We start from the raw sequence: 26,721 nt of genomic DNA on the forward strand, positions 1-26,721 counted from the left end.
TGAACCTTGGAGGCAGAGGTTGCAGTAAACTGAGATATCACCACTGCACTCCAGCCTGGGCAACAGAGCGAGCCTCCATCTCAGAAAAAAAAAAAAAAAAAAAAAAAAGGTTCTAGTTTGAACGGTGAGTCCTCTCTCAGCCTTGGAAGGTGGGAATGAAGGCAAGTGAATCTTCTCATGGAGAAACTGAGCAGCCAAATCTCAAGTCTAGATCAGCCTTCCCAAATTGGAGGCTTGTCCAGAAAACATCTTGTTATCTTGTCTGGATCTGGCTTTAATGAGCCAGTGACTTACTCTAAAACTACCTTTGTATAGCTAGGTTTCCTGGGGTGTGAAGGAGTGCTTAGATTCATTGTCTGTTTTTCCTTAAGTTATGTGTTCAGTTATGAGGGATTAATTTGGAAGGAGAAATAGAGGAGGAGAAAGATTTTATTAAATTAATTCATATTGGGAACACTAACATCTCTTTTCTTCTCTCAGCTCTGGATTCTCTGGAGTTTGAATGTTTCCAGTATTGGAACCCCACCGAGTAGGACTGATCAGGTCTTACAGTTCTAAAACCATGACCTGTGTAAGTTGATTAATTCTGTTTCCTTGCAATATCATGATCATAGGTTATGTGGATTTTTTCATTAACCTAAGGCTTCCTATTTAAGAAGACCTCCTTCAGTTATCTGTACCCACTTTCTTCTAATACAGTGAATAGTGATAGCAAATAACTCAGTTTTCTCCCTATGAGTATTTTCTGTCCACTTTTATATTGATTGTCAAATGTATTTAATACTCATGTGCTTATTCTTCAACCAAAGTCTATGATAGAGCAGTAAAGGAGTGAAGTCTCAACAGGGAACTATTTGAGCTTCCTCTATAGGTCCTTAGTTTGGTGAATTAGAGATGTTGGTCCTATTTGGGTACCATAGGTAGGCTTTGACATTCTCCACAGACCTGAGTTTTCTAGGCAGATAAGATGGGATTTGGTTATCAATTGGTCTGTCTTAGTATGCCATGAGATCTCATATTCTTTGAGAATTTTAGAATTGTTGGAGATATACCATGGATCTTGCCAAGGAATTACTGAGAGACAAGTTTTTATTTTGTGGTTGAATGTGTTCTGCTGAACTTGGGTGACATCTTTTTGATTATGAGTCATCCTGTATCAGTATCCATTCTGGAACAAGAAAAGTATTAAATGATGGAAAATGGCGATGAATGAGAATATTATCCTAAGGAGTAAATATGCTGATTTCCAGAACTGGGGAAGATCTTTGAAGTTTTGTCTAACAAAGTATATGAAGGTAGGCTAGCTACGGTGGTTCATACCTGTAATGCCAGCACTTTGGGAGGCCAAGGCGGGAGGATTGCTTAAGGCCAGGAGTTTGAGACCCCTTGCAAAAAAAGTGAGACCCCTCATCTCTACAAAAAAAGTACAAAGTCAGCTGGGCCTGTAGTCCCAGTTACTCAGGAGGCTATGACAGGAGGATTGCTTGAGCTTGGGAGGCCAAGGCTGCAGTGAGCTGGGATTGTGTCCCTCCACTCCAGCCTGGGCAACAGAGTGAGCCTGTCTCAAAAAAAAAAAAAAAAGATTTAAAAAATGTACATGAAGGTAAAAGATGGATTAACAATGGAGTAAGTCTGAAATATTCATAATAAAATTGATTGTTGCACAGTCAATAAAAAATGTATTTGTCAAAATAAAGAAAAATGCTTATTATGTGCTCTGACACAATGTAACTTGAGGCTTGTGGAAATGTCTAAATGTTCTGCAAAAGCCTTTTAAAAAAAAAAAAAAAAATATATATATATATATATATATATATATGGCCGGGCGCGGTGGCTCACGCCTGTAATCCCAGCACTTTGGGAGGTGGGCGGATCACGAGGTCAGGAGATCGAGACCATCCTGGCTAACACGGTGAAACCCCGTCTCTACTAAAAATGCAAAAAATTAGCCAGGCCTGGCGGCGGGCGCCTGTAGTCTCAGCTACTTGGGAGGCTGAGGCAGGAGAATGGCGGAAACCCAGGAGGCGGAGCTTGCAGTGAGCCGAGATCGGGCCACTGCACTCCAGACTGGGTGACTGAGCAAGACTCTGTCTAAAAAAAAAAAAAAAAAAATATGGAAATTGGCCAGGTGCAGTGGCTCATACCTGTAATCCCAGCACTTTGGGAGGCTGAGGCAGGCAGATTGCTTGAGCCCAGGAGTTTGAGACCAGCCTGGGCAACATGATAAAACCTGTCTCTACAAAAAATACAAAAATTAACTGGGCGGGTCTTGCCTACCTGTAGTCCCAACTACTAGAAAGGCTGAGATGGGAGAATCACCTGGGCATGGGAGGTCAAGGATGCAATGAGCCATGTTTGAGTCACTGCACTCCAACCTGAGCAAGATTAAGACCCCATCTCAAAAGAAATAAATAAATAGAACAAAACAATAAAATATGGAGATTACTAAATTTAACAAGGACATCTCATTTTTCTAACTTAAAGGAAAAATAGTTTAGAAACTCATGTTTATTGGGAATTTACGCATCACATGACTAGCAGATTATGTAGTTGTGTCTTTAATGCTTTATTGAATTTTATTTTATCCATTCCTCAGCAGGTCTGAATTATTGTGGTAGCCTTCCACATGCAGAAAAGTTTGTCTGTGGCAATAGGATCCTTTAGGAATATGTAGACACATTGCTTTAGTCTGCTACCAGTCATTAGCCACATATGCTATATCACTCCTTTTCTCCAATGTGCTCTTTTAATGTCCTGTCTTTCCATCTTTAAAATGTTTTTAACCAGGAGACGGAGCTTGCAGTGAGCTGAGATCTGGCCACTGCACTCCAGCCCGGGCAACAGAGCGAGACTCCGTCTCAAAAAAAATAATAATAATAATAAAATAAAATGTTTTTTAAATTATGTAATGAATGGATTTGCAGTTTCAGGAATTAGTGACATTCAGGGATGTGGCCATAGACTTCTCTCAGCAGGAGTGGGAATACCTGGACCCTAATCAGAGGGACTTATACAGGGATGTGATGTTGGAGAACTACAGAAACTTGGTCTCACTGGGTAAGTTTATTTGCCTCAAGTAATTTAAAATGTGATCTGTGATATGTTACCTTTCAATGCAGTGAATTTCAAGGCTGTATTTTACACAGTTGAAGTTCTTCTTCCTGTTCTTAGAGGAAGATTTCAGCTCCGCCTGTTTGACAATGGCTGTGCCACCAACCACCATCATTTTCTTCATCTTTTAGAGATAGTCACATATTCTCCTGCCCCTTATGATTGCCTCCTTTCCTTAATATCCAAGGGACTGGGTTAAAATTGTATATTATTATAAAATTATATATTATTAGTCCATGAATAACCATTGTCCAGGAATCCTGGTTTCCCATTGTGTATATTTCCAGAATTCCTATAGATATGCTGTGTCATCATCTGATCCACCTGCAGGGACAACACATGCAGATTCATGATTTACTCTGAGTATAAGAAGAACCCCTGTGACTTATATAGTGCTGGATTAGATGAACAATATTTATTGAAAACTGAAGAGTCCACATTTCATTTCCTGTAGCCAATTTGTATGATTTATTGTTGAAAGTTATAATTCATGAACTTTGCATTGAGTTTGAATGAAGATTTTATATATCAGTCGGGATGCTTTTTTTCCTCTCATACAGAAATAATAAGATAATCGTAATTGGTACAACTGTGGTCATTATGTCCCCAGCCACTCTTCAGAAGGGAGGGGGAATATATATATATAATAACAACTTAATCCTCAAATAACTGTGTGTTAGTATTATTGTTATTATCTTATTTATTTATTTATTTATTTATTTATTTTGAGACTGGGTCTTGCTCTGTCACCGAGGCTGGAGTACAGTGGTACAATCATAGCTCACTGTAGCCTTGACCTCCTGGGCTCAAGTGATCCTCCCGCCTCAGCCTCCTGAGTAGCTGGGACTATAGATGCACCACCCTGCCTGACTAATTTTCTTTTTTTGTAGAGATGAGGTCTCGCTGTGTTGCCCAGGTTGGTCTCAAACTCCTGGTCTCAGTGATCCTCCCACCTCGACCTTCCAAAATGCTGGGATTACAGGCGTGAGCCACTGCACCTAGCCAATAGTAGTAGTATTATGTCCAGTTTATTTGCCAAATTGGAATAATGAGTTGAAGTCACATGGCCAAAGTCACAAGGTTGGTAGATTTAAGAGGAATAATTTGTTGCCAGCCTTCTGGCTCTAGAGAACTTCACAGCTACTTTAGGGTAGTAATATTTGGAAATAGACATTTTATAAGATCACAGGTTAAACTTTCTCCTAAGAGACCAAGCATGTATGAGTTTACATTAAAATAAGGTTTTACTATACCTGCTTCATTTCTTTAATCATCTCTCCTCTCTTTTATTTGAAGTCCTTAGTTCATTGTAAATTTAACCAAAGCTCAAAGGTTTCTGTTACTTCTGTTTTTATCTTTATACCATGTGGCATTTCTTTTCTTATAAGGAGGACATTCCATTTCTAAACCAGTTGTGGTGGACTTACTGGAGCGAGGAAAAGAGCCCTGGATGATTTTGAGGGAAGAAACACAGTTCACAGGTAAGGAAGGCAGGGGACACCATCAGGGCCAGCCACAGCCCATGTGGTAAGAGAAAGGAGACACTTTTGTGTCACTTTGTTTGTGAAGCCCTCCTCCAAGGCACCCAGACTTGTGGAGCAAAGGCCTACAACCTGGTGGGGAATAAAGATCTCAGCATAAGCTATAGAAGAAGCTTCAACTTTACCCCATTTACCAACCACCTTATTTCTTTTCTATTTCAAACCCGTTTTCAGTGATGGGTGCTTTCTTTTTTCTTTTCTTTTCTTTTTTTTTTTTTTTTCCCGAGACAGAGTCTTGCTCTGTCACCGAGGCCCGAGTACAGTGGCTTGATCTCCACTCACTGCAACCTCCGCCTCCTGGGTTCAAGCAATTCTCCTGCCTCAGCCTCCCAAGTAGCTGGGATTACAGACGTGTGCCACCACCCCCAGCTAATTTTTGTATTTTTAGTAGAGACAGGGTTTCACCACGTTGGCCAGGCTGGTCTCGAACTCCTGACCTCATGATCCACTCGCCTCAGCCTCCCAAAGTGCTGGGATCACAGGTGTGAGCCACTACACCCAGCCTCTTTTTTCTTGAGTGCAATATTTTACCTGTGTTTTGGACTCAGCTGTTTTTCCAGCTCCCCTTTTGCACACACACAGACAGCACACATATCAATGTAGTGATCATGAGCAAGACATGTAAGGTCCTTATCCTCATGGAAATTTACATTGTACTAAAGAACACATAAAAATAAACAGGTAGGCTGGGCACAGTGGCTCACACCTGTAATCCCAACACTTTGGGAGGCCGAGGCAGGTGGATCATGAGGTCAGGAGTTCAAGACCAGCCTGGCCGGTCTTCAATGGTGAAACCCCGTCTCTACCAAAAATACAAAAATTAGCCAGGCATGGTGGCAGGTGCCTGTAATCCCAGCTACTCAGGAGGCTGAGGCAGGAGAATCGCTTGAACCCGGGCGGCAGAGGTTGCAGTGAACCGAGATCGTGCCTTTGCACTGCAGCCTGGGTAACAGAGTGAGACTCTGTCTCAAAAATAAAATAAAATAAACAGGCAAACAAATACTATTAGACAGTGGAATAAGCAATGGTAGAAAGTAAGCAGAGATTAGGCCGTTTTGGATGAGATGGCCTGGGACAGCTTCTTTGGGGCAGTAGTATTTGGAAAGAGACATGGTAAAAGGTCACGGGCCATGTGTTTATCTGGGGAAGAATATTCCAAGCTGAATAATGAGCTTGGAAGGCTAAGGAGATGACTGGGGCAGTGGAGGGAAGGAGTGTGGAGAGTCAAGGGAGGAGAATGGAGAGAGCTATGTGAGTTTGAGGAGCACCAAAGTAGACCAGAATAGAGATGCTAAGAGGAGAGTGACAAGAAATGAGGTCACACTGTTAGGAGGAGTCAGATCATATGAGGTATTGTTGAATTTGAATTGTTGGGAATATGAAGGATTAGAAACAATGATGTTGGCCAGGCGCGGTGGCTCAAGCCTGTAATCCCAGCACTTTGGGAGGGCGAGACGGGCGGATCATGAGGTCAGGAGATCGAGACCATCCTGGCTAACACAGTGAAACCCCGTATCTACTAAAAATACAAAAAAAAAAAAAAAAAAAAAAAAAAACTAGCCGGGCGAGGTGGCGGGCACCTGTAGTCCCAGCTACTCAGGAGGCTGAGGCAGGAGAATGGTGTAAACCCGGGAAGCGGAGCTTGCAGTGAGCTGAGATCCAGCCACTGCACTCCAGCCTGGGCGACAGAGCAAGACTCTGTCTCCAAAAAAAAAAAGAAAGAAAGACACAATGATGTAATTGTTCTGAAGACATTTTTTTAAAACATCAGACAGATTCAGAGAACAACATAACAAATGCGTAGCTTACTGAGTCTTATAAGTTAAACAATTATGTCACTACAGCTGGGTCAGGAGTTAAAACTTTAAAACTTTTTTTTATTTTAATATAATTTTAGAGTTACAGAAAGGTTATAATAATGACATACAAGATTCTTTTATACCCTCCAAGCACTATTTCTAAACAAGGAGATAGTTTCTAGTTAATTCTGAAGTCCTCCACATGTCTCCAACTAGTCACAATCTTCTTCCTCCTGCTAAGTGTAACCACTGTTCTGATTTTAATGGTAATAAGTTCCTTCCTTTGATTCTTTCTCCAATTTCAAGTCTTTTTAAGTTTTCACAAGTCTCTAAGTTTTGTCATCTTTCTTTGTGTTCCTAACCCCTTATTTGCTGAAGAAACATCTTCCATTCTAGATTTTGCTGATGCCATCCCTGAGATTTGCTTAAATATGTTCTCTGACCCCTCTATATCCTCTAATTAAGTAGAGGGATCAAGAGGCTTATGTATCTGAGTCCAGAGCTCACACTGCTCACTGCACAACAACCAGTAAGTCAAGAGACAAGGTGTTAGGGCGAGGAACTTTACTTCAGAGAGCCAGCAAACGGAGAAGATGGCAGACTAATGTCCTAAAGAACCATCTTAAAAGGCATGAATCTCATGCCGTTTTTTATATTGGGCAAAGGGGAACAAGGAGGAGGTTGAGGTCAGAAGGTGACTGGTGACTACAGATATCTGGGCATCAGCAGGGGTCTGAGAAGGTTGCACAACGTAGTCCTCGGTCAGGTGACAATGCTCCTGTAAATCTTTTTTTTTTTTTTTGAGACAGAGTTTCCCTCTGTCGCCCAGGCTGGAGTGCAGTGGTGCGATCTCGGCTCACTGCAAGCTCCACCTCCCGGGTTCCCGTCATTCTCCTGCCTCAGCTTCCCGAGTAGCTGGGACTACAGGCACCCGCCACCACGCCCGGCTAGTTTTTTGTATTTTTTAGTAGAGACAGGATTTCACCGTGTTAGCCAGGATGGTCTTGATCTCCTGACCTCGTGATCTGCCCATCTCGGCCTCCCAAAGTGCTGGGATTACAGGCTTGAGCCACCGTGCCCGGCCGCTCCTGTAAATCTTTAACATAATGTTGTTACTTGTATGTACACCCTCCCTATCTCCTTGGGAATTATTAATAGTTTCGGAAAGGGATTATTATCCTTGCTTTAAAGTTATACTATAAACTAAATCCTCCCATTGTTAACTTGGCCAGCGTGCAGGAATGAGCAAACGCCATTAGCTTGTGAAGTTAGAAGTAAGGTGGAGTCAGCTATGCCAGATTTATCTCACTGTTACACTTGATCGAGTTTGAGTCAATTTATTTTATTTATTTTTTTGCAAGACAACTTCCTGGGCAGTATTGTATGCATCATATGTTGGCACTTTTCCTGCTCCCCTCACACCAGGGAGAACTGGGCTTACGGTTTACTGTGTTAAAGGAAAACGCCACCTCTAAAGAGCTTTATTTAGTGTCTCAGGGGTGGAAGGGCAAGGATGGCTTTTACTGAGAATTAAAAGTATGGTTTAAGGCTGATCTTCATGCAGGGACTTGATTAGGATTAGGTAAAGATGACGACACCACAGTGGAGAATTAGTGGAAACAGCTAGGTTAGAATTTTGAGGTTAGGAATTGAAAATTTTCTAGAGTACAAACTGTTGATGTTTGCCATTTAAGAGTTAATGGATCGCTGGGTCGGGCGTGGTGGCTCACGCCTGTAATCTCAGCACTTTGGGAGGCCGAGGCAGGTGGATCACGAGGTCAGGAGATCGAGACCATCCTGGCAAACACTGTGAAACCTCATCTCTACTAAAAATACAAAAAAATTAGCCAGACATGGTGGCGGGCGCCTGTAGTCCCAACTACTGGGAAGGCTGAGGCAGGAGAATGGCATGAACCCGAGAGGTGGAGCTTGCAGTGAGCTGAGATCACGCCACTGCACTCCAGCCTGGGCGACAGAGTGAGACTCCGTCTCAAAAAAAATGATGTATCTTTCAGGAATTTCCAATAATGAACTATGAAGCCATTTGCCTGTGCAAGAAACTTCCAGAACAGTAAAATTGTGCTGAGGAAAACACTGGGATAGTGACATCATGTTTATGTAGACAGTAAGCTACCTGTGGGGGGATTGGTAGGTCCACTTCTCTGTTTCAAGGCTGAGTGTGGGAGTGAATGGTTTAGGTTCTCAGCATGAACTTTCTGGTTGTCTCTCTTTCTGTGATTTTTAGCAAGCATTTATGCTCAGTGCCTGGATGTATTAATTCATCAGACATTCCAAAACAGCCATATTCTAATTCTAACATTTATTTTTTGTTTATTGTGTACAAATATAAACAATTTTTTACGTCACCTACTATTTGGTAACTACTGATACCATTTGTAAAATAGATCAATGTTTGGTCTTTTTCTTTCTCTTTTCTTTTGTTTTTTGTTTTGAGATGGAGTTTCGCTCTTGTCGCCCAGGTTGAAGTGCAATGGCACGATCTTGGCTCACTGCAACCCCCACCTCCTGGGTTCAAGCCATTCTCCTGCCTCAGGCTCCCAAGTAGCTGTGATTACAGACACGTGCCATCACGCCCGGCTAATTTTTTTATTTTTAGTAGAGACGGGGTTTCACCATGTTGGCCAGGCTGGTCTCAAACTCCGGACCTCAGATGATCCACCCAACTCGGCTTCCCAAAGTGTTAGGATTACAGGCATGTGCCACCATGCCTGGCCCCTAGGATCCTTCTTATGTGACTAAATAGTTTTTGTTTCAGTTTTAGTTTTAGGTTTCTTTTTTTTTTTGAGACAGAGTTTTGCTCTTGTTGCCCAGGCTGGAGTGCAGTGGTGCAATCTTAGCTCACTGAAATCTCAGCCCACCGCAACCTCTGCCTCCCAGGTTCAAGTGATTCTCCTGCCTTAGCCTCCTGAGTAGCTGGGATTACAGGCATGTGCCACCACGCCTGGCTAATTTTGTGTTTTTAGTAAACACGGGGTTTTACCATGTTGGTCAGGCTGGTCTTGAACTCCCAACCTCAGGTGATCCGCCCACCTCAGCCTCCCGAAGTGCTGGGATTACAGGCATGAGCCACCGCACCCAGCCTTAGACAGTTATTTTATTGCCAGTTTTTTCCCATCTAATATGACAAAGTGTTCCAGGCTTATCTTGTACATTTCCTGTACCAAGCTTTTAGCCATAAGTTTGTGAACTGTTGGGTTCTTTTAGTGGGAAATGGTATTTCAAGGCCACAGTCTAGCCGCTAGAAGTGTCCATTTTTCTGGGTTGAAGATTGTTATAGGCTTTTAACTAGCTAAAGATAGAAAAATCCGTAAGTGACCGGGCGTGGTGGCTCACGCCTGTAATCCCAGCACTTTGGGAGGCCTAGGTGTATGGATCACCTGAGGTCAGGAGTTCAAGACCAGCCTGGCCAACATGGTGAAAAGCCATCTCTACTAAAAATACAAAAATTAGCCAGGCGTTGGGGCAGGTGCCTGTAATTCGAGCTACTGGGGAGGCTGAGGCAGGAGTATCACTTGAATCCAGGAGGCAGAGGTTGCAGTGAGCAGAGATCATGCCACTGCACTCCAGCCTGGGCGACAAGAGCGAAACTCTGTCTCAAAAAAAAAGAAAAAAATCTGTAAGTATACATATGTGTGTTACATATTTACATAAAAATAAATTACCAATTACCTAATGAGTTTATATGGCAACTTCCTGGCCAAACTTAGAACTAAATGGTGTTTAATTGAAATTTTCTGTCTTTGATCTGTATGTCTTTTCCTCAGTACCAATTCTCCAATACTCCAGTGATGATAAAATTAAAATACCATGCAAGTATTCATTTTCTTTATTCTTTTTTTGTTTTTTTTTTTGAGACAGAGTTTCACTCTGGTTGCCCAGGCTGGAGTGCAATGGTGCAATCTTGGCTTACCGCAACCTCCACCTCCCGGGTTCAAGCGATTCTCCTGCCTCAGCCTCCAGAGTAGCTGGGATTACAGGCATGCGCTGCCACGCCCGTCTAATTTTGTATTTTTAGTAGAAACCGGGTTTCGAACTCCCAACCTCAGGTGATCCACCCACCTTGGCCTCCCAAAGTTCTGGGATTACAGGCGTGAGCCACCATGCCCAGCCATTTCCTTTATTCTTTATGACACGTGAAACATTCTCAGAACATGAATAACAACTTTACTACCAAAATGATTACTGAAAACAGTTATGTTTTTTAGTATGTCCAGTCTCCTCCCAATTTTTAGTTTTACTGTAATCATATTTTTAAATATATAGTCATTGCATCATATACTTCCTCCCTTATGACTGATATTTACTCTTTTTTTTGAGACAGTCTCACTCTGTCGCCCAGGCTGGAGTGCAGTGGCCCGCTCTTGGCTCACTGCAACCTCTGCCTTCTAGTTTCAAGTGATCTTCCGGCCTCAGCCTCCCAAATAGCTAGGATTACAAGTGTGCGCCACCATGTCTGGCTAATTTTTGTATTTTACAAATTACAAAGGCTGGTCTTAAACTCCTGACCTCAAGTGATCTGCCTGCCACAGCCTCCCAGAGTGCTGGGATTACAGTTGTGAGCCACAGTGCCCGGCCCTGATATTTACTCTTAACCTAAATACACATCTTTAAGTTTGTAGTTGTTGCTGTATTTAGTGCTCAGCACCCTGTGGTGTGGCTGCAGTGATTCATGCACATGAGACTCAGCGTTCCAGGATCTCTCTTCCACAGGTCAAGTGCTAGGAGGTAAGATCCTAGGTAAGTGCTAGGAGCTCAAGTGCTAGGAGGTAAGATCCACACGGCGAGTGTGGGGCCTCCCCTGACTTAAGAAGACTGGCTTGGTCGGGCGCGGTGACTCACTCCTGTAATCTCAGCACTTTGGGAGGCTGAGGCGGGCGGATCGCTTGAGGTCAGGAGTTCAAGAGCAGCCTGGCCAACATGGTGAAACCCCATCTCTACCAAAAATGTAAAAAATTAGCCGGGCATGGTGGCACACGCCTATAATCCCAGCTACTCGAGAGGCTGAGGCAGGACAATCTCTTGAACTAGGGAGTCAGAGGTTGCAGTGAGCTGAGATCATGCCACTGCACTCCAGCCTGGGTGACAGAATGAGATTCTGTCTCAAAAAAAAAAAAAAATACTGGCTCCATAGATTGGTACAGTATCTGGTGTGAGGATTCTCTAGGCATAGCTTCCAGGGTCTTTCAAGGACATGAACCCTTTTAAAAAGAAATGTTGTGGTCAAATAAACCCCATATATGGTGTTCTCTTTATCTACCCCTAGTCCACAATCTCAGGTGCAACTTGCCTATCAGGGTCATTGTTACCATAAATAATGAAACTTAATTAACATAGTCAACACATTCTGTTTTTAGGGAAGCAGAGTTAGAGAGTTAGCCTAAGAGTACATCCTTATGCGAATGGGATTCCCATTCTGTTTAATGTTTAATAACAGAACATTAAAAAATGTTTTGTTAACCCTTTCCCCACATTACCCTAGTGATTTCACAATACTCTAAGAATATTATCAAATATACAGTCCACATTCAAATTTCTCCCACCTATCCCAATAATGTCCTTTTATAAATTTTAAAATCTAGGATTAACTCAAGGAACATCTGTCATACTTACTCACCAAATCTATTTATTATCCTTTAATTCAGAGCATCTTCCTTCATGAAATTGACATCTTTGCAAAGTCCAGTCCACTTGATTTCTTTTTAGAATGTCCTACAATCTGCAATGTTTTGTCACTTCCTTATGATTAAATTCAAGCCAAACATATTTTGAAAAATTGCCCCCAGGTGATGTTCTATCCCTCCCATTGTATCACATGAGGAGACTATGATAGTTTGTTCCACTGGCAGTGCTAATATGATAATTTGGTGGAATAAGAATTTGTGCCTTAGGCAATGCTAATATGATATAACTTGTTTGAGATGCTTTCCATAATTGTATCTGTCCGGGCCAAGGAAACTTCTTTTTCACCCTCTGAAGGTTCACTGAAAATCACTGACAAAAGGCAGATTGAGGAGAAAAGGCATACGGATTGATCTAATCATACTTTTTCATGACACAGGAGCCTTTAGAAAGAAGATCCAAAGATTCAGTGGAAATTACCTATTTTTATGCTTAGATTTAACAAAGTATGGACTGCTATGTAGAAACAGGATTGGACTAAAAGGATGTGATCTAATGCTAATAGTCTGAGTAGGGAAACCCAGCAATGCCTGTTTGTCTAGATTCTTCTTGGCCTCTCAGAACACGTATTCCTACCTTCTAGAATGGGTGACCCTCTCTGGAATGGGGGTCTTATGACCAACAGTCAAACAAAGTAAGCCACGTAATTTTTTATGGCCAGTTTTTACCCAAAAAGGCAGGGGAAAGTTAGAGTAATATTTTTAGGTTTTATGAATGGCTTTGGGGACAAGGAGTTCTGGTTTCCATGACTTGCCTTGGAGAAGAGGCTATGGTTAGCCTCGGGAGATAATGGGACTGAGAGACAGGAGGGCAAGAGAAGGTCCGAGAAAAAACTTTTGCTTCTGAGGATGTTTTTGCAGACTTCATTTTGTGGTATTATTTTGTAAGTCCCAGGAAAACAACATAGATATCCTATTTCTCCTCCAACTTTTACAGTCCCCCATCCCTGCCCCAGATTTTAGCTTCCAACAGTAGATTTTGCTTATACCATTTCTTTTTTTTTTTTTCCGAGACAGAGTCTCACTTTGTCACCCAGGCTAGAGTGCAGGTGCAGTGGTGCTATCTTGGCTCACTGGCACCTCCGCCTCTCAGGCTCAGCCTGGGATTACAGGCGCTGTAGCTAGGATTACAGGCGTATGCCACCACATCTAGCTAATTTTTGTATTTTTAGTAGAGATGGGTTTTTACCATGTTGGCCAGGTTGGTCTTGAGCCCGTGACCTCAGGTCATCCACCCGCCTCAGCCTCCCAAAGTGCTGGGATTACAGGCGTGAGCCACTGCACCCGGCCTGCTTGCACCCATCTTTAATGCAACATTTGCCTACTGATGATTTTGTGTTAACCTCCTACATTTATTAGCTGGAACCTTTTTTTTTTTTTTTTTTGAGACAGAGTCTCACTCTGTCGCCCAGGCTGCAGTGCAGTGGTGCGATCTCGGCTTACTGCAACCTCCGCCTCCCAGGCTCACGCCATTCTCCTGCCTCAGCCTCCCGAGCAGCTGGGACTACAGGCGCCCGCCACCACGCCTGGCTAATTTTTTTGTATTTTTAGTAGAGACGGGGTTTCACCGTGTTCGCCAGGATGGTCTCAATCTCCTGACCTTGTGATCTGCCTGCCTCGGCCTCCCAAAGTGCTGGGATTACAGGTGTGAGCCACCGCGCCTGGCCTTTTTCTTTTTCTTTTTTTTTTTTTTTGAGATAGAGTCTCACTCTGTTGCCCATGCTGGAGTGCAATGGCACGATCTCAGCTCACTGCAACCTCCACCTCCCAGGTTCAAGTGATTCTCCTGCCTCAGCCTCCTGAGTAGCTGGAATTGCAGGCATGCACCACCACGCCTGGCTAATTTTTGTATTTTTAGTAGAGATGGGGTTTCACCATGTTGGTCAGGCTGGTCTCGAACTCCTGACCTCGTGATCTGCCCACCTCAACCTCCAAAAGTGCTGGGATTACAGGCGTGAGCCACCGTGCCTGGCCCATTAGCTGGAATTCTTCTGTAAGAAGGAATACTCCCTTATTCCTCTATTTATTCAATTATTTATATCAATATGGACTCATAGATGTTTATTCCATGAGTTATAATCCAGTACTATCCTTATTTTTCTTCTGCTTTGGCCACTTGGAGCTCTTTCAAGTTGGCTCCTGTGCCTTTTCAACCTACCCCCATCCTTTGGTGAGGAGTTCTTATTTTCTGGCACTACAAGTTTGTAATCTAGGATTATCTTATATTTTATCTGCCATAGCCCTGGAATCAGCCACTTCTGTATGGAGCACCAGTTCCTTTTATTGGGAACACCATTTAGAAATCCAGATCTAGGCTTAGGTATGCTAATTGTTCCTGGACCCTCTTAGTGCTAGGCCCTCTTAACTCAGAGAAACTGGCAGCTGTGTATGTATGTGTGGCAATGTGGCCAATCACTCTGGAGTATCTTCCTGTTCTTTCAAAGCTGCAACACGAGAACAAGCTTTATACAAATTTGAAAACTCCAAATCAAGTGTGTGAACAATGTCAGTCTTCATAGTTTGCATTTCTTATCAATGAAGCTGAGAAAAATAATTTTCTCCATTTCATCCTGTCCAAATTTTACATATACTAAAGGAATTGCCACACTGGCAGTAATGTCTAATCATTTATCCAGTTGTAGTGAAAATGGACAAAGACCAGTTAAGGTTGATATGCCATTATTAAATTAGGATAAAGAAACCAACAATGTAAGTTTTACATTCTAACTTAAACTATAATTTTTTAAAAGAAATTTGAAAAATGATAGTTTTTAAAAACCCTTTAAATCTATGTTTATAGTTTATTAAGTTTTTCTAAACTTTTGAGTTACAGTTAAATTTCAGGTCAATTAAAGTAGAGTTCTTTTACTTGATGTAAAAGAAATTGTTCTCTGATATTGCTATAAATTTGTAATGGTGCTATGTTCTTGTCAGAGATTAAGAACTTGTATAACATATAATTCTATAATATGTAATTGTATACTTCTATATTGTGTGATTCATTATTTTTTTTGTTTGTTTATTAGAGATGGGGGTCTCACTAGGTTGCTGAGCTGGTCTCTAACTCCTGGGCTCGAGCAGTCCTCCTGCCTTGGCTTCCCAAAGTAGTGAAAATACAGGTGTGAGCCACCTTGCTCAGCCTGTAATTAGTTATTATTGATATATTAGAAAGCAACTGATTTTTGTCTGAAAAGATCAGCCTTCCTGATATATCTTCATTATTCTGGTACTTTGTATTATTCTGAGCTGGACTTACTTGTTATGTTTTTATGTTGTTTCAAAATATTTATTTTTCTACATTTAACAACATTTTTCATAAGTTACTTCCTAGGGTGTCTATATACTGTTGACTTCCAAGAATTACCAGACATTTCTGTTCATCTAGCAAAGCTAAGCTTATTAGATTTATTGCAAAAAAGGGAGAACAACCTCTTGAAAGAGTAGCAGTAGTATCTTAAAATAAGAAACCAGGAAAGTTACTTATCAGGTTTTAGAACTAGACTGGGTAACTTTTTTTCCTATTTTTTTTTTTTTTTTTGAGACGGAGTCTTGCTCTGTTGCACAGGCTGGAGTGCAGTGGCCAGATCTCAGCTCACTGCAACCGCCGCCTCCCAGGTTCAAGCAATTCTCCTGCCACAGCCTCCCGAGTAGCTGGGATTACAGACAGGCACCCACCACCATGCCTGGCCAATTTTTGTATTTTTAGTAGAGATGGGGTTTCACCACATTGGCCAGCCTGGCCTGGAACACCTTACCTCAGGTGATCCACCCACCCCTGCCCCTGCCTCCCAAAGTGCTTGGATTATAGGCATGAGCCACCACGCCTAGCCTCTTTGTTTTTTTAAAAACATGCTCCACCAAAAAGTAGCGACTGGGTTATACATACACATATATATATATATATATATATATATATATATATATATATATATGTATATTACCCACCCCCTGCAACTGGGTAATTTTTAAGGCAGGTTTTGCAAAACAGAGCGAACTAGTTGGGATGGGGCTGAGTTTATGACATCATAATTCCAGAGTGGGCTGGGTGTGGTGGCTCACACCTGTAATCCCAGCACTTTGGGATGCTGAGGCGGGCGGCTTACGAGGTCAGGAGTTCGAGACCAGCCTGGCCAACATGGTGAAACCCCGTCTCTACTAAAAATACAAAAAATTAGCCAGGCATGGTGGCCAGCGCCTATAGTGCCAGCTACTCAGGAGGCTGAGGCAGCAGAATGGCGTGAACCCAGAAGGTGAAGCTTGCAGTGAGCCAAGATGGCGCCACTGCACTCCAACCTGGGTGACAGAGCTAGACTTCATCTCAAAAATAAATAAATAAATAAATAAATAAATAAACAAACAAAATAGATTTATTCCATTGATTTGAGACTGTCATTCTTTACCTCTAATTAGTTACTTTTTATTTTTAGAAATCTTTTCGTTCTTGTTTGAAGATTGATTTGATAGTAGGTGTTATGTTGTGTGGCTGTTCCTAAGTTTTTAATTCATTGTTATTTCCTTGTTTAATATTATGGAATGCCATTTGGTCTATTTTGTAAGTTGTGCCCTTAATTCCAAATTTTTTGATACCAAGATTAAGATACCTTTTTTTAACCTTTGCTTTCTACTCAGGAGGCTGACATGGGAGGATGACTTGAGCCCTGAAGGTTGAGGCTGCAGTGAGCTATGATCATGCCACTGTACTCCAACCTAGGGAACAGAGCAAAATCCCCATCTCACAAAAAAAGAGAAAAGAAACCTCATACACCTTGCCAGTCATTCCCTGTCCTCCCACTCTCAGCCTCTGGCAACCATTAATCTCCTCTGATATCTATGGATTTGCCTATTCTGCATATAAAAAAGGAATCAAGCAACATGTGGCCTTTTGTGAATGACTTTCTTTCACTTAGCATGTTTTTGAGTTTCACCAGTATAATAGGAGGTGTCAATACTCATTCTTTTTTTATGGCTGAATAATATTCTATTCCATTCTATTATTTCTTTTGTTGCTGTGCTTTTGATATTATTATCTAGGAAACTTTTGTAATCCAAGGTTATGACGATTTACTTCTATGTTATCTTCTAAGTTAGTAGTTTTAGCTCTTACCTTTAGGTCTTTGATCCACATTGAGTTAATTTTCATATGTGATATAAAGGGTAGATGCCCAGCTTCATTCTTTTGCATGGGAATATCCAGTTGTGCTAGCACTATTGCTAAAGAGACTCCTTTGAATTTTGTTGGCACCCTTTTTGATAATGAATTAATCATAAATTTGAGATATATGTACCTGTGTGTGTGTATATACATATGCATATATACACACACTGTCTTTCTGTCAGTACTATATACTGCTTGATTTACTGTAGCATTAGAAAAAGTTTTGAAGTCACAAAGTATGAGTACTGATCCTTGATTCTTGTCTTTCAAGATTGTTTTGGCTATTCTGAATCTTCGGTATTCGCATATGAATTCAGCTTGTCATTTTCCACAAGAAAAAGGCAGTTGACTTTTTTTTTTTTTTTGGGGGGGGGACTGAGTCTTGCTCTGTCACCGGGGGTTGGAGTACAGTAGTGTGATCTCGGCTTACTGCTGTAATTCTCCTATCTCAGAGTCCCAAAATGCTAGGATTACAGGCATTAGCCACTGCACCTGGCAAAGGTATGTTTTTTAAAAATTTATATAAATACTCTTTCACATGGAGGTGGTTTCCTTTTTTTATACAATTGCTAAAACTCTTCTTAGGAATCATTCTTTCTGCATTTATTGACATAATTCATATGATTTTTTTCCTCCATTATTCTGTACTGTGTTGAATTCTATTACTTGACTAACCTTGCATGCTGTAATCCAATTGGTCATCATGTGTTGATAGTTTATCTCTTTTCAATTATATCTGAACTTTTAATGTTTTCTTTAGGTTTCATGAATGGGATTGGATTGTAATTTTTTTTTTTCATTGTCCTTCCTAACGCTGGGTGGCTGGGCGCAGTAGCTCATGCCTGTAATCCCAGCACTTCAGGAGGCCAAGTCAGGCGGATCGCTTGTGGTCACGAGTTTGTGACCAGCCTGGCTAATGTGGAGAAACCCTGTCTCTACTAAAAGTACAAAAATTAGCGATGCATGGTGGCGCGCCTGCAACCTCAGCTACTCAGGAGGTTGAGGCAGGAGAATTGCTTGAACCCAGGAGGCAGAGGTTGCGGTGAGCTGAGATCGTACCGCTGCACCCCAGCCTGGGCAACAAAGGGAGACTCCATCTCAAAAAAATAAAATAAAATAAAAAATAATGTTGGATGTAAGTGTTTCATTAGCTTCATACATGTGTTGTGGTGAGGGAATGTACCCTTTTACCCCCTCTTAGAGTCTGAAGAAACACTCCGGAAAAAAACATCTGAACCTTCAGTTTCCATTGTGCTTTTTAAAAGCTGATGCAAATTACGTAATGCTTATAGAATTGCTGAAGTGTTCTGTGTGTTGATTTTACAGTGGCTGCTTTTTAGAGTTTTATGCATTTCAAGCAAGCTAGTAACATGTTTTTATCATAATGCCATCTTACTGTGTTTGTGCAGTGTGGAGAGCTACAGCTGAGGTACCTGGTAGCACTAGGTTGGATATTGTAGCATTTACTTTTTTCTTTATCAGTGTTGAAAGAATTGCATCAGTAACATTAGTTTGAAATAAAATATTTGCCATTGTGGCTCTTCTGTGGTATTTGTGAACTCTATTTTTTTTTTTTAATTACTGGACTTTTGTCTTATTTTTGTTTATTTTGTTGCACTTTTTCCAGCTTCTTGTGATGAATATATAGGTCATGAATTTTCAAGTTTTCTTCTTTTCTCATATGTATTTATATCTGCTTTATAAATTGTTTTTCTACTTCTTTCACTCCATCAAATATAAATGGATACAAACATACTATTATTTGGTTCAAAATAATTTTATATGGGAATTTAGGTAATACCTCCTTAAATTCTGGGTTGCTTTTTCCTTCCTTTCCCCAGCTTTTTATTTGGAAAATCATCAAGCCAAGTGAGAATATTTTTAAAATATGTATTTGTGTATGTCTGTATATGTATGTGTATAATATATAATATATATACAGTTAATTACCCTTCACGTAAATTCATCTTTGGTTATTAACATTTTGCCTTACTTTTTCTCTGTATATATGCACCTTTATTCTTGGCTCACTTGATGGTAAGTAGCAGTTGTCATTAAATTTCACCACTTAACTATATGCATCTTCTAAGAATAAAGACATTCTCCTTCAAAGTCACAATATTATTATAATAGTAATGTAGTCTTATCTACTATAGAGTCTATACTTACATTTGTTATGCTGTTTCTAAAAATGTCATTTATAAAATGTTTCCAGGATCCATTGTGTATTCATACGTTGCATTTAGGTCTTAGCCTTTTTTTTTTTTTTTTTTTTTTTGAGACCGAGTCTTGCTCTATTGCCCAGGCTGGAATGCAGTGGTGTGATCTCTGCTCACTGCAACCTCTGCCTCTTGGGTTCAAGTGATTCTCCTGCCTCAGCCTCCGAGTTAGCTGGTGGCACCCGCCACTACGCCTGGCTAATTTTTGTATTTTTAGTACAGACGGGGTTTCACCATATTGGCCAGGCTGGTCTCGAACTGCTGACCTTGCGATACGCCCGCCTTGGCCTCCCAAAGTGCTGGGATTAAGGTGTGAGCCACCACGCCCAGCCAGATCTTAGGCTTTTTATCTTGGTGTTACCCTACTACATTTACCCCTTAGAGTTTGGTTTTTTTGAAGTGTCTACTCCAGTTTTCTTGTGGAATGTCAGGTTTATAGGTTTGATGATATCCCCTCATGACTAGAGTAAGATTAAACATTTTTTGCCATGAATATTAAAGAAGTAGTGTGTAATGATCATTTTTGTTTGTTTTCTTTTCTCTACCAACCAAGCAAAGACCACTGGTAATTATCTTTGTTTACAATAACTTTTTAATTGTAGAATAATTTTAGATTTATAAAATTAACAGATTTACAAAGGTAATACAGAGATTTCTTATATACACCTCTCCCACTTTGCACCACCGTTAACATCTTACATAAAGTACATTTGTCAAAACTAGGAAACTGACATGAGACTCTTTATTGGGATTTCATTCAGTTTTTCCATATAGTTCATATTTCTGTTCCAAGATGCATCCAGTTAGGGGTACCACATTGTATATATTTGTCTTATCTTCCAGTCTCTTCTGTTCTGTGACAGTTTTTTCAGCTTTGCTTTTCATGACTTTGACTGTCTTGACAGACCATGCCAGTAGTGTATCTCCCAGTCCAAGTCTTGTTTTTCTTGTAATTAGGCTGGAAGTAGTAGTTTTTAGAAAGACTGTAACAGAGGTGAAGTATGCTTTTCATCACATTACATTGGGGTACATGACATCACTGGTGATATTAACCTTTATCATTTGGCTAAAGCAGTGTCTGCCAGGTTTTTTCACTCCAAATGTACTATTTTTTCCTTTTCCATTCTCTATTCTTTAGAGACAACTTGTTAAGTCTAGCCCACCCTGGGAGCAGGTACACAGGAGTAGAAATTAAGCTTTACATTCCATAGAGTTTAATCTCTAATATCTAGAATTCTTCTATAAGAAATATTTGTTTCTTCTCATTTATACTTCTCATTTATAGACTCATGTATATTTGTTTTATACTTCAAGGTATTTCTTTTGCCACCCATACTGTTTCAGCTTCAGACATTGATAGCTCTTTTAGGTTGGTTCCTGTGTTCATTTAATACCCTGATCCTTCTGTTTCTTGAGGACTTCTTTCCTGGTACTACCTTCAAGTTCATTTTGTTTTCTCCCTCCTATGGTCCTGGAATCAGCTGTTTCTCCCGGGAGCGTGGTTCCTTTTAGTGGAGAATGGGATTTAAAAACCAAGGTCAGCTGGGCACGGTGGCACACGCCTGTAATCCCAGCACTTTGGGAGGCCAAGGCGGGCAGATCATGAGATCAGGAGTTTAAGACAAGCCTGGCCAACATGGTGAAACCCCGTCTCAACTAAAGATACAAAAATTAGCTGGGCATGGAGGCACCTGTCTGTAATGCCAGCTACTTAGGAGGCTGAGGCAGGAGAATTGCTTGAACTCGGAGGCAGAGGTTGTAGTGAGCCGAGATCACGTCACTGCACTCCAGCCTGGGCGACAGAGCAAGACTCCATCCTCCCCCCCCCCAAAAAAAAAAAACAAAAAACAAACAAACAAACAAAACAAGGTCGGGTAACGGATATATATGCACATTCACCCATGTATGCTTACATGTATTAGTAATTGTCTTTCTGTCTATCCATTTCGATGCATCTGAAGCTAAACATGAGTTCATACTAATGTCTCTGACTCTCATCCAGTACTACAAAATGCATTCTAGTCTTCCTGCCTTGTTTATCTGTAACTTTTTTACCCTGATAGCAAGAAAACTGGCTCTCCCCATCCACTATTTATTTATGTACCTGTTCAACTCCAGTGTACATGTAACACACTTCTGAATTAACCGGTACCCCCATGAGCAACAAGTTTACTCACTTTAGTAGTGTTTGTATATACTTCCTTTAGTGTATGGCCTTATAATTTTCAGTCAAAACATCATTTTCCAAAGTTTGTTATTTTATCATATCACAGTGCACTGTTTGTTCAGTATATTGATTACCTACAAGCAGTATATAATTACCAAATATATGTTGTCTAGTTACCTTTGCAGTATTGATTTCTAGCATAACATTTTTTTGTGGTCAGACTACATACTCTATATGATCTTGATCCTTTGAAATACGTTGAAAGTTGCTTTATAGCCCAGTATATGGTCAGTTTTTGGGAACAATCTGTGTGTGACTGGAAAGGAACTGAGCTCTGCAGTATTTGAATTGTATCTATGAAGTTCTAGATCTTTATTGATTAAATGTTCCACTCAGACTTTGGATTGTGTTTGCTTAATCAGACTTTGAATAATTTGCTTTCCTTATTTCATACCATGTTAATTGAGAAATACAGAATTATTTATAACCCTTATAAAGAAATTATTTATAACACATATTAAGAAATCCTCTATGTACATTGTAGTTCGTTAGAAAATAGAGATGGTTAAAACTGCTTTTGAAACATTAAAATCTTGCCGAGTGCGGTGGCTCATGCCTGTAATCCCAGCACTTTGGGAGGCTGAGGTGGGCAGATCGTTTGAGTTCAGGAGTTATAGACAAGCCTGTCCAACATGATGAAACCCTGTCTCTACTAAAAATACAAAAATTAGCCGGGCATAGTGGCAAGTACCTATAATCCCAGCTACTCCAGAGGCTGAGGCGGTAGAATTGCTTGAACCTGGCAGGCGGAGGTTGCAGAGCCGATATTGCGCCACTGCACTCCAGCCTGGGCCACAGAGCCAGATTCCATCCCACCACCCCCGCCCCCCCCAAAAAATTAAAGTCTTGGCTGGATGCAGTGGCTCATGCCTGTAATCCTAACACTTTGGGAAGCTGAGGCAGACGGAGGCGAATCACTTGGCGCCAGGAGTTCCGAGACTAGCCTGGCCGACATGGAGAAACCTCATCTCTACCAAAAATACAAACAAATTAGGAAGGCATGGTGGTGGGCGCTTGTGGCCCCAGCTACCTGGGAGGCTGAGACACAAGAATTGCTTGAACCCGAGAGGCAAAGGTTGCAGTGAGCCAAGATCACACCACTGCACTCCAGCCTGAGTGACAGTATTTTTTTTTCTTTAAGGATTTCCTGGCCAGGTGCGATGGCTCACGCCTGTAATCCCAGCACTTTGGGAGGCTGAGGTGGGCGGATCACGAGATCAGGAGATCAAGACCATCTTGGCTAACAGGGTGAAACCCCGTCTCTAGTAAAAATACAAAAAATTAGCTGGGCGTGGTGGTGGGTGCCTGTAGTCCCAGCCACTCAGGAGACTGAGGCAGGAGAATGGTATGAACCCAGGAGGCGGAGCTTGCAGTGAACCAAGATCACACCACTGCACTCCAGCCTGAGAGAGGGAGTGAGACTCAGTCTCAAAAAAAAAAAAAAAGTGTTTTTTCTTTTTTTTTTTTTTTTTTTTTGAGACAGGGTCTTGCTCTGTTTCCCGGGCTGGAGTGCAGTGGCATGAACACAGCTCACTGCAGCTTTGGGCGCCTGGGCTCTAGCAATTCTCCCACCTTGCCCTCCCAAATATCTGGGACCACAGGTGCATGCTACCATGCCCAGCCAAGTTTTAAATTTTTTTTTTGTAAAGAAGAGGTCTTACTGTGTTGCCCAGGCTGGTCTTGAACTCCTGGGCTTGAGCAATCCTCCTGCCTCAGCTTCCCAAAGTGCTGGGATTACAGGCGTGAGCCACCACTCCAGTTCCTGACTGTTTTTGATGTTTAACTGCTGACGACTCCTCTTTTTTTCCCCTTCTGTTTACTTCTGGGCCAGCTGATAAAAAACCTATGTGCTCCCTCCTTTACATTCAAACCATATGAACCCCATCCCATGAGCAGAAACACTCAACCCAGCACCACGCCCTAACCACCATGCAAACTCCAAGCCAGCCTCCTTTTCCTAATCTCTCAAGTTGTTTTATGACCTGCTTGGGAGCTGCTCTGCTCTCTAGAAAGCCTCATGATGAGAGTTATAAACCTTTTCCTACCTTCTTGGTGTATCTGTGTGACATCATTAGTCTTGTGCAGAACATGCACGTTTATTATATAGGTATACGTGTGCCATGGTGGTTTGCTGCACCTTTTGACCTGCCCTTTAAGTTCCCTCCCCTCACCTCCCAGCCCCCAACAGGCCCTGGTATATGTTATTCCCCTCTCTATGTCCGTGTGTTCTCATTGTTCAGCTCCCACTTATGAGTGAGAACATGCGGTATTTGGTTTTCTGTTCCTGTGATAGTTTGCTGAGAATGATGGCCTCCAGCTTCATGCATGTCCCTGCAAAGGACATGATCTCATTTCTTTTTATGGCTGCATAGTATTCCATGATGCATATGTACCACATTTTCTTTATCCAGTTTATCACGGATGGGCATTTGGGTTGGCTCCAAGTCTTTGCTATTGTAAATCCTGTTGCAAGAAACATACATGCACATGTGTCTTTATAGTAGAATAATTTATATTTCTTTGGGTATATACCCAGTAATAGGACTGCTGGGTCAAATGTATTTCTGGTTCTAGATCCTTGAGGAATCACCATACTGCCTTCCACAGTGGTTGAACTAATTTACATTCCCACCAACAGTGTAAAAGTGTTCCTATTTCTCCACAGCCTCACCAGCATCTATTGTTTTTCCTGACTTTTTAATAATCACCATTCTTACTGGTGTGAGATGGTATCTCATTGTGGTTTTGATTTGCATTTCTCTGATGATCTCTGATAATGATGTTGAGCTTTTCTTCATGTGTTTGTTGGCCTTATAAATGTCTTCTTTTTTTTTTTTTTTTGAGATGGATTCTCACTCTGTCACCCAGGCTGGAGTGCAGTGGCTCCATCTCAGCTCACTGCAACCTCCGCCTCCCGGGTTCAAGTGATTCTCCTGCCTCAGCCTCCCGAGTAGCTGGGATTACAGGTGCCTGCCACCATGCCCGGCTAATTTTTTTTGTATTTTTAGTAGAGACAGGGTTTCACCATGTTGGCCAGGCTGGTCTTGAACTCCTGACCTTGTGACCCACTCGCCTTGGCCTCCCAAAGTGCTGGGATTACAGGCGTGAGCCACCACACCCAGCCAAATGTCTTCTTTTGAGAAGTGTCTGTTCATATCCCTTGCCTAGTTTTTGATGTATTGTTTGGTTCTTGTAAATTTGTTCCATGTCATTTATGGATATTAGACCTTTGTCAGATGGGTAGATTTCTCCCATTCTGTAGGTTGTCTATTCACTCTGATGATAGTTTCTTTTCCTGTGCAGAAGCTCTTTAGTTTAATTAGTTCCCATTTGTCAATTTTGGCTTTTGTTGCAATGGCTTTTGTCATTTTTGTCGTCAAGTCTTTGCCCATGCCTATGTACTGAATGGTATTGCCTAGGTTTTCTTATAGAGTTTTTATGGTTTTGGGTTTTACAGTTAAGTCTTTAATCCATCTTGAGTTGATTGTTGTATAAGGTGTAAGGAAGGGGTCTAGTTTTAGTTTTCTGCATACAGCTACCCAGTTTTCCCAGCACCATTTACTGAATAGGATATCCTTTCTCCATTGCTTGTTTGTGGCAGGTTTGTCGAAGATCAGATGGTTGTAGATGCATGGTGTTATTTCTGAGGTCTGTATTCTGCTCCATTGGTCTATATGTCTGTTTTGGTACCAGTACCATGCTGTTTTGGTTACTGTAGCCTTGTAGTGTAGTTTGAAGTCAGGTAGCGTGATGTCTCCAGCTTTGTTCTTTTTGCTTAGGATTGTCTTGGTTGTACAGTGTCTTCTTTGATTCCATATAAAATTTAAAATAGTTTTTTTCTAATTCTGTGAAGAATGTTAATGGTAATTTGATGGGAATAGCATTGAATCTATAATTTACTTTGGGTAGTATGGCCATTTTCACGATATTGATTCTTCCTATTCATGAGGATGGAATGTTTTTCCATTTGTTTGTGTCCTCTCTTATTTCTTTGAGCAGTGGTTTATAGTTCTCCTTGAAGAGGTCCTTCACATTCCTTGTTAGCTGTATTCCTAGGTATTTTATTCTCTTCGTAGCAATTGTGAATGGGAGTTCATTCATGATTTTGCTCTCTGCTTGTCTATTGTTGGTGTAAAGGAATGCTTGTGATTTTTTCACGTTGATTTTGTACCCGGAGACTTTGCTGAAGTTGCTTATCAGTTTAAGGAGTTTTTGGCCTGAGATGATGGGGTTTTCTAAATGTAAAATCATATTATCTGCAAACAGAGACAACTTGACTTCCTGTCTTCCTATTTGTATACCTTTACTTATTTCTCTTGCCTGATTGCCCTGGCCAGAACTTCCAGTACTATGTTGAATAGGAGTGGTGAGAGAGGGCATCCTTGTCTTCTACTGGTTTTCAAAGGGAATGCTTCCAGCTTTCACCCATTCAGTATGATATTGGCTATAGGTTTGTCATAAATAGCTCTTACTGTTTTGAGATATGTTCCATCAGTACCTAGTTTATTGCCAGTTTTTAATTTTAACATAAAGGGATGTTGAATTTTATCAGAGGCCTTTTCTGTATCTATTGAGATAATCATGTGGTTTTTGTCTTTGGTTCGGTTTATGTGATGGATTATGTTTATTGATTTGTGTATGTTGAACCAGCCTCGCATCCCAGGGATGAAGCTGACTTGATCATGGTGGATAAGCAACACAGTGAGACCCTGTCTCTACACATAATTTTAAAATGAGCCAGGTGTGGTGTTGTGCATCTGTAGTCCCAGTTACTTGAGAGGCTGAAGTGGGAAGATCGCTTGAGCCGGAAGAGTACAGGGCTGCAGTGAACTATGATTGGGCTACTGTACTTCTGCCTGAGTGACAGAGCAAGACCCTGTCTTGATGATTGATTGATTGATAGCTAGATGGATGGATGGATAGATAGATAGATAGATAGATAGATAGATAGATAGATAGATAGATAGATA

The 26,721-nt window shown here is 41.2% G+C and overlaps 2 protein-coding genes across 3 annotated transcripts in view; both read left to right on the forward strand.

Annotated features, from left to right (window-relative positions):
- Positions 1 to 26,721, forward strand: part of ZNF573 (zinc finger protein 573) — a 47,132-nt gene that overhangs the window by 17,425 nt on the left and 2,986 nt on the right. Inside the window, exons 3-5 of one of the 2 annotated variants that reach the window (XM_023229195.1) lie at positions 481 to 571; positions 2,925 to 3,057; positions 4,500 to 4,592. In XM_023229195.1, the coding sequence (XP_023084963.1) occupies positions 503 to 571; positions 2,925 to 3,057; positions 4,500 to 4,592 (295 nt within the window). In that variant the 5' untranslated portion in view covers positions 481 to 502. The remainder of the gene's footprint in view (positions 1 to 480; positions 572 to 2,924; positions 3,058 to 4,499; positions 4,593 to 26,721) is intronic. The other variant, XM_023229196.1, reaches the window with a different exon arrangement.
- Positions 4,547 to 26,721, forward strand: part of ZNF607 (zinc finger protein 607) — a 68,120-nt gene continuing 45,945 nt past the window's right edge. The window contains exon 1 of the mRNA XM_023229194.1: positions 4,547 to 4,592. The gene's annotated coding sequence lies outside the window, so the exon portion shown is untranslated. The remainder of the gene's footprint in view (positions 4,593 to 26,721) is intronic.

This window comes from Piliocolobus tephrosceles, chromosome 21 (assembly GCF_002776525.5).
Source record: "Piliocolobus tephrosceles isolate RC106 chromosome 21, ASM277652v3, whole genome shotgun sequence".
Lineage (NCBI taxonomy): Eukaryota > Metazoa > Chordata > Mammalia > Primates > Cercopithecidae > Piliocolobus > Piliocolobus tephrosceles.